This window comes from Rhinolophus sinicus, chromosome 5 (assembly GCF_057876585.1).
Source record: "Rhinolophus sinicus isolate RSI-liver-muscle chromosome 5, RSI-T2T, whole genome shotgun sequence".
Taxonomy (NCBI): Eukaryota; Metazoa; Chordata; class Mammalia; order Chiroptera; family Rhinolophidae; genus Rhinolophus; species Rhinolophus sinicus.
In genome coordinates, this window is record NC_142505.1 from 52,644,788 (window position 1) to 52,653,427 (window position 8,640).

The following is an 8,640-nucleotide window of genomic DNA, read 5'->3' on the forward strand; positions in this document are numbered from 1 at the left end:
TGGGCTGTGCACTCCGAGGACAGACCTGAGCCCTGTCCACTGGTCGGTCTCCAGTTCCTGGGACACTGGTGTCCAGTCAATGCTTGTGGAATGAATGGTGAACAATCAATGAGGATTTTGTATTTGGCCAGGAAGTTGTGCAGGTGTAGAGTCTGTGTGTGTGTGTGTGTGTGTGTGTGTGTGTGCGTGTGTGTGTGTGTGCGCGTGGAGGGCAGCTGGAGGTGGGGTGGGCAATGTGGGAATTTGGGTCAGAGCCTTAAAGCTATTGGAAGGAAAGGAGGGGACATATGGGAGAAAGGACATCCTTCCCCCCAGCCTGAGGTTGTGTGTAGAACCTTTCATGAACTTGGCCTTCAACTCTACCCTAGAGTTACTTCCATGGGAACCCAGCCTCCCTCTCTTTTTCTCTTCCTTCCTCAATTTATTGAGCACCTTTTATGGGCTAGGTACCGAGGACACAATGGTGAGCCAAAAATAAAACACAGTCTCTCTTCCTTCATGTATAAATCACAAAATTAAATATGAAATTACAACTGTGGTCAGTGTGGTGGAGAGTCTTGAGAGCTTAATGGGATTTGCCTTAGTCAGGGGGAGTGGTGGTGTCATGGGGTCCCTGAGGGAGCTTTACCCCCTTCTAATCTCTCTGGCCCAGCTACCCCTGACCGTCCTCCAGGTTTAGGAAAACGTGAGACCTAGTTATGCAAATGTAGCTCTGAGACAAGCCTGTCCCCTCTCCACCCTTACTAAGCTCCTCACCCTGCGTAGATATTTGAGATCCACTCAGGGAAGTCTTCCTAGGAGTATCAGCTGGCATCTTTCTTCCTTTTTCTCCTTTCTTTTCCTCCCAAGCTGGGCTTCCAGCCATAAGGATGGACAGGAAAACTTTTAATCTTGGAAGAGGTGATTGCAGAGCTGTAAGGGATGTCACTGAGTACTTCCAAAGAAACATTCCTTCCTTTAGGCAGACCTAGCCAGTACCTGGGTACAAAGCTCCACCGGTAGAGGGTGGTGGACTGGATTTACACCCTGCTACCCATCCACTCATTGCCTTTGCGCAGTGCCCAACCTGCACAGCTGTTCAAGGCAGCCCTGGGCATTCAACTCCTGAACTCAGCTTGGGGAAGCCAAGGGCAAAGGAGGATGAAAGCCCCATTGGGTGGCCTTGGGGGACAGGAAAACTGTCCTTTCCCGGCTTCCAAAGGTCACTCTGCCTGCTTTCAAATGCTCCTTTCAGTGGCTGCCAGGACACTCCCCACAACTCCCCCACCCCACCCTCTGTCCCTGGGCTTCCCCAGGGAAGAAATTTCAACTCCAACTTTTCCAAGGGTTTCAGGCCTGGCAATTCTGAGGGTGGGGTGGATGAGGTTGGGGGGACAGTTCATAGTGAAGGGAAGGGTAGTGTGTTTACCGATGCGCTCAGGCTGGGGAGGAAAGCATTCAGGGGCTTTCAGATCCAGGGGCTGAACAAATGGAGTAAAGGGGAGGGAGCTTGGGACTGAAAGACAAGGTCCAGGGTTTGGACAGCTGTGCTCACAACGCTAGCACGTGTGCTTGTGCCTAGTCCTAGAATCCCCAGGAATGAGGCCCTCCACACAGATGTCACCTGGCTGGAACTAATGACTGAGGCTGTCTTTCGGGGCATGTGACCAGTGTAGTTGCAAATGAACTTAGAAGGATGCTGTGTTTAAATTAATGCTTTGCTGTCACTGCCTTATGATTCATTATAATTCCTGAACAGGGGCCCCAAAATATTATTATTATTATTATTTTTTTTTAAGGAGGGTGCAGCTCACAGTGGTCCATGTGGGGATCGAACCGGCAACCTTGGTGTTATTCGCACCATGCTCTAACCAACTGAGCTATTTGGCCCTGCCCCGTATATTCATTTTGCACTGCATCCTGCTAAGGACAAAGTGACGAGGTCAGAACTTCATCTCTGGGCTCCAGATGAAAGTTCTGGAAAGGTGCCCACATTCTCTCGAAAGATAATTGGAGTTTGTCATTTTTATCATGGTTGGGAGAGACGTTGGGAATCATTGAATTCAACCCTTCCGGTCCCATATGGGGAAACTGAGAACCAAAGAGGAAGGAATATGTCTGAGGCATTTCAGGCAATTTCTCACTTAATCCTTACACCAATAATACCAAAGTTGCTCCTATTTTCATACCTATTTTACAGATGAGAAATTGAGGCTTGGACATCAGCCAGTGAGTGAATGCCAGAGCTTCCACTTGACCTCAGGCCTCTTCTTCCCTGGCTCTCGCACTTTCCAAAGAACGCTGAGCCTGACGCATGGGTCTCAGTTTCCTCATCTGTGTAATGGGGGTTGCAGGGTGGTGGGAGGATTCAAGATAAGGATGCAATGTGCCAGGCCTGAGTGTCACCTGGCTGGGCAGATGTCAATACAACCTCTCGGCCTTGCCACTTCCTTGCTGATGACCTCTGAGCCTCAGTGTCCTGGTCTATAAAATGGGGATGAGAACAGTAGCCCCCTCATAGGGCATTCACGAGGATGATATGAGAAAAGTAGGTGGTGTGTTGAGCTCAGTGTCAGGCAGGGTGTAGGCCTGAGGACGTGCGTGGAGGCCCAGAGGGGCAGAGCAGCTCATCCATGAGTGTAGCTCATCCATGACTCGCACATGGCAGTCTCTTGTTGTTGGCATGGGGAGGGCTGGAGGGAAAGCGTATGAGAGCACCTAGCACAGTGGCTGGCAAGGGTGGGTGCTCAGTAGGTGGTACCCTTCCTTCTCCTCCTTTTCCCTGACACCTTGGGATGGAATATCTGTCAGGTGTGCAGTCAGAACTCAAGACACACCTGGTCCAAGAACACTTACAAGAGCAGGTGGGCAGGTGCTGGGCCTGGAAGTCAGAGATGGGCTGGATTTGAGTAGGAGTTGGGAGGGCACTCCAGGTGGGCCTGGTGTGGGTAAAGGCCGAGAGGCTGGAGTGATTCTGGGAGATGGGGTTCTGTGAGGAGGCTGCCAGCAGGACGACAGCTCTGCTTCTGTTGGGGTAAGAAGTGGCTGTTCTTTCCCTCATTCTCCGTGGGCTCCTGACAACCTTCTCCTCTTGTCCCTGAGCCTCCCATTACAGGTGCTTTGAGAACCCCACTATAGACTCCCCATGGCACTGAGGAGTGGGGGCACTGCTTCATATCTCAACTCTACCACTTTCTAGCTGGGTGCCTCTCTTTTCATCTCTCCATGCGTCTGAATGTTTGGGTAATAAAAGTACCCAAACAGACAATTCGTGCAAAAGCTGCAATGCACCTGAGCTGTTATCGGTAATATGTATGTATTTGTAGTATCAGGGTATCATTTAATATCTTTTTTAGTATCAGCCTCTTTAAGGGTAGAATTAAGGTCATGTCCTGAGGTGCTGAACTTGTATAGGAATAGCTTGTAGAAAGTTGTGGGCCTGTCCCCTTCCGTGGGGAGAGACAGAGGCTGCTGAGTGGGGGCTGAGGATGAGGGCCCAGACCCTGTGATCTCAGTGAATCTCAGCTGATGTCTGAGGCCGGTAGGAGTTGCTAGTGGGTCCTAGACCCCTGCTGCCCAAGGACCTGCGACCTCGCTGAGTAACAGAAGGACTTAAAACCAGGCTCCCTCCAGGACATGTAGCCTGCACTCATCTCTCTAGTATCAACACACGCTCAACTGGCAGCTTCTGGAATGTTCCAAACAGAGACATTGTTTCCATATATTGAAAATACCTTCATTTGATCCTTGCAAAAATCTTGGTAGTGGACAGGGCACTCACTTTGCAGATTAAAAAGCGCCGGATCCAAGGGAAGTTCACAAAGATGAAGAGAAGCAACAATGTTTGTGTTTTGATTTCTGGTCCAGTATTCTTTCTGCCACACCCTTGAACTTGTCAAGTTCTTTCTGTTCCCTCTGTTTACCGTGCCACCTCTCCCCGAGGGTGGGGCATTATGATTAAGTCCAGCATCTGTCCTCCCTCCTCCCACTGAGTAGCAGCCCTGCCATTGGGGATTGACCTCCAGCTCCAAGGGGGCTCTGGTTGGCCTCAACCAACCACACGGTCCCACTTTCATCCTTTGCCAGAGACAGGTTCAGGATTCCAGGCAAAATGCCCTTGGCACTCCCTAGGGGACAAGTCAGGAATGAGATCATGACAATTTGAGCCAATGGAATACAAGGGAACCTCGGCTGGGGGCTTCTGAGAAAAGTCCTGTGGACTTCCACTTAGGAAACCCAATACTTTTCCTTACTGTGTACACCAGTTGCAGCTGGGCTTTCCATTCCTTATAGTGGACATCATTCTAAATAAAACATCCGAGTTACAGGATTTCTGCATCCACCTCCTGCCTGAAGTCCTCACACCCAGGCCTTACACTGAAGCCAGCGATGGTCCCGACACCCTCATCTGACCAGCCATTCTGTGTCCACTGTCACATGGGCTGCTCCCAACTGTCATTATTTGCTTGCTGAGTCTCCCCAACCTCCAGGGAAGGCCGTGAGGGCAGACACCATGCCTTTCCATCCTTGGCCCAGCTCCCAGCACCACACAGCAGGTACCCAGTTAGTATTTTCTGTGGGGGCTGGGGCAGGAGAAAAATGAAGATGCTGTAGGCAAAGTTATGGATCGAGAGGGTGCACTTAGCACGCAGGAGTCATCTCCAAGGGCAGCTGGGCCCGCCCTTCATGGTGCTGCGGGAGGAGGCCCAGTGTTTTCTTGTGTGCTTCTGGAGTTTGGCCTGGGGCTGCCAGGCATTGTGGAAATGCCCTGGCCCTGGCTGCATGGCCCTAGGCAAGTCCTTGTCCTCGCTGAGCCTCAGTCTTCCCAGTTGTATAATGGGGAGGCGACTGGACCACATCACTAAGGGTTTTCTAGAGCTGTTATTTTATGATCATGATTAAACTGTAACTGCGGGAAGGGGTCTGGAAGCCCCTGAGAATAGTAATGACATTTATAGGACAAGCTAGTGGCAGAACAAATGTATGGGTGCTAGGCATTACATTCCACACTGAGGCCAGTTGGACTGTTGCCTCCAGACCACAAGAGAGAGGTAGGCACCTGGGGGGTTGGGTGGGTGTTTTGTACAGATGGAGGGATCCCAGAGGGTGCCTGGTCTGGGCATGCTCACATCCCTCCCCCAGGCCGGCTCCACCACTGACCAGCTGGGGGAAGTCACATTTGCTGGGCCTCAGCTTTTTCATCTGCCACTGGGGATGTAACATTGATGCCTCATTGGCTCAAAGCAACAGTTGTGAGGGTCAGAAAGGATGCAGGTGTGAAGGATCAAATTCAAGAAGAGACAATATTGTCTGAGCACCTCTTTTGTCCCAGGCATGATATAATTTAGGTTTTACAACACTTTGACCAGGACTATTATCTGTAGCTTCTTGAGGCAGAATCTGAGGCTGTATGGTGACTTCTCCAAGGTCACAGAGGATGTGGAGGAACTGACTCAGGACTGTCTGACTCTAAAGCCCATGTTTCCAATCACTGTGCCCTGCTGCCTTCTCCCCAGAGGGCTTTTCCCTGAGGGTGGGTGATGGGCTGGGCTCAGGGATAGGCATGGCTTTCAACCTGGGGGCTGGCTCTGACTGACTGGTGATGCTGTGTTGAGAAGGTTTCTGAGGTTGCCTAGACTTAGTGGGAAAGGGTGCAGTGATTGATTTGTGATGTCTGCCATGGGCGAGGGAGTAGGGAGAGGCAGTACATGAGCCATATTTTGCTATTCCTGGTCTAGACCTTGGTAGGGTCTTTCCCAGGCCTGGGAAGCTTGTCTCCAAGGTGACTCTCTCCTCACATTCACCTTCAGCACAGATAGGATCTAGAAATAGGAAGGATGTTTGTGAAAGGCATTGGTTGGGGCCGGGGCGCAAGGCTTGGCTGGGGAGGCAGCTCTAGGACTCCCAGAGGGCTGAATCAGATAATCTACCTGCCCCTACTGCAGGCAACCCACACTGGCCCCTGCAGGCAGGAGTGAGCATTGTGTGTGTGTGTGTGTGTGTGTGTGTGTGTGTGTGGCGGGGGAGTGACAGCCCTAGGACATTAAGCTTTTAGGATAATGCTGTTGGGAGCTGCTGAGGGGAGGCAGGAGCACAGGCCAGCACTAGGAGATTCCTAGGTATTATCCAGCCCATCACTCTCATTTTGCAAATGGGGAAACTGAGGTCCAGAGAGCTTCCTCCATGGGGTCCACGATGTGTTTTACTTTATGTTTAAAAAATGTGGGATGGGCTGGGTTGGCAGAAAGTTTGGACTGAAGCAGAAAGAGGCCAAAATCTTGCTCTCCCCCACCCCCCACACAGGCTGTATGACCCTGGCTAAGAAATCACAACTTGCCTCTGAGTCTCACTTCCCTACCTTTAAAGTACTAGGTCATCAGGAACACTGCAGTTTCAGGAACACTGTATGGCTATGCTTTCTACAAACCCCCAAATGAAAGCCCAGGTTTAGAAAGTGCTGGATAATAATATGAAGAGCATTCTAATAATAAGACAGCAGAGCTGACACATAACCCACTATGTACCAGGCACTGTTTCGAACACTTGACATATTTTCACTCCTCATGGGTTGTTTGAAAACCAGAGTCCCTGTTTATTGGGGCCCGCTGGGTGTCAGACAGCATGCTCAGCCCTCACAAGCATCATCTCATGGCGTGTCCCACTGTACAGACCAGGAGCTGAGATCCAGGGGGGTTCAGTTTCTCAGCACAGGACAGCAAGCAGGAAGAGGAGGTGGGACCCGGGAGCCTGCCCATTCCCTGGGTCACAGTCCTGGGCTGATGTGGGACTGAATCCCCAGAGAGCTGGGGAATAAATTCAGATTTCCAGAGACTCTGATCCAGGAGGCCTGGGTGGGACCTGAGAAGGTGACCATTAACTAGTCCCTTCCCATATTCCACTTCGAATGCTGACACACGGGGTCTACTGACTGCATTTTCAGGAACAATGCACTGGCTGTGCTTCCTACAAACCCCCAACTGAGAGCCCAGAATGAGAAGGTGCTGCATAACGCCATGAAGAGCATTCTAATAATAACAGAGCAGAGCTGACACAGAGCCCCCTATGTGCCAGGCACTGTTTTGAACACTTTACACATTTTAATTCATTTAATTCTCACTAGGAGCCTCTGAGACAGTGACTACTACTGTCCCCAGTTTACAGATGAGGAAATGAGTTACAGAAAGATTCAATAACTTGCCCATGACCCTATATCCGGTACCAACTGGTTAGCCGACTTAATTATAATGATCCTTGTTTTTTTATCTTCCCCCACACCCACTTGTGCTGACACTCCTCTGGAGAATGGGGTGGGGGTGGTCAGGGAGCCTGACTGCAGGGAAGTAGAGAGGAGTGTGCATAAGACCAGGGAGCTGAGAGATTGGGCAGCCCCCAGGTCCGTTCCAGAGATGCAGAGATCAGGCACTGAGTTTACCCTGAGCCGCAGCCAGGTTTCTAGATGCAAGTCTTGGCTGTGAGCTCAGGGAGAGAGGCCGGTGGGCAGTGCCTGGCTGAGGCTCCAGGGAGCTAGTGGGTGGGTGGGTGAGGGCTCCCATCTGGTGGATCCAGTCTCCCTTCCCAAGTCCAGGGCCCCAACAGGACCCTCGGGGGCGCCTACCTTTTTTCCCTGGGCTGCTCCCATGGCACGAAGTGGGCACCAGGCCTGGGTGGGCCTCAGGGGCCAGGCTGGGGGTCCTTCCTGCTGGTGCTGATTTCAGGAGCTGGAGCCCGAGGGGTTCCCTGGGCCAGGGCCCCTGGTCCTCTCTCGGCTCATTTTCCTCAGGCACAAAGGCGACTTTCACAGCTGCTCCGAAGCCTGGAGCTCCTCAGACAGGCTTAGGGTGATTGATCTTGACAGAGGGGCCTTGTGTCCCCACGTGGCTTATGTGCCCTCTTGGGGTTTCTGTGGCTCACCTCCTGGACCCCTGCCTCTCTTGGGAAGGGAAACTGAGGCAGCCGGGAGTTGGGGAGAAGCAAAGCAGTCCTCTCACTGTGCGGCCAGCAGCTTAGCTGCGGCGTGTGACATCTGGCCGGCCCAGCGGGCAGGACTTGGCCTTCTTGCCAGGCTGGGCACTGCTCAACAGACAGGGCCCAGACAGTGTACGCTGCATGGGGCGGCCAGGGCACGGGGCTGGGGCAGGCTTGCAGGGGGATGTATGCCTCAGGCTGCACAGCCCTATTAATATAGATTTTCGAAGAAACTTGTGGCCAGGGCTCTCCCCGAGCAGAATACTTTATTCAATGGGGCAGCAATCCAGGCGGGAAAGGCTGGAGGTTGGCTGGTCTGGGCTCAGGCCAGGAAAATATCTGGAGGCCAGATTGCAGGCTCTGGGCCAAGTCCTCACAGTACCCCCTGGCAGTCCCCTCCTCCTGATTTGCCACCCTCTTCCTTCGCTCTGTCACAAACACGGGGCAAGATTAAAGCTGGAATCACCTTGGACTTGAATCATAGCTCTGTTTTTCACAGCTGTTGTTATAGAGCAGAAAGAGGTTGTCCACCCAGTGACACCGGAGCCAAATACTAAACAGTGAAGATTGCAGTGGAGAAATATTGGCTATTTTATTGATGAATAGTGCCATCCAGGAGACTGGGAAGCTAATGCTCAAAAGCCTGAACTCCCTGGTGGTGTGTAGGTTACAGATTATATAGAGCAAAATCACAAG

At 51.8% G+C, this 8,640-nt stretch overlaps 1 protein-coding gene across 1 annotated transcript in view; it reads right to left on the reverse strand.

The window, feature by feature from the left end:
• The window catches only part of FAM107A (family with sequence similarity 107 member A), a 56,486-nt gene extending 48,457 nt beyond the window's left edge, over positions 1-8,029 (reverse strand). Inside the window, exon 1 of the mRNA XM_019724129.3 lies at positions 7,595-8,029. Coding sequence (XP_019579688.3) covers positions 7,595-7,618 — 24 coding nt within the window. The 5' untranslated portion in view covers positions 7,619-8,029. The remainder of the gene's footprint in view (positions 1-7,594) is intronic.
• Positions 8,030-8,640: the final 611 nt, after the last annotated feature.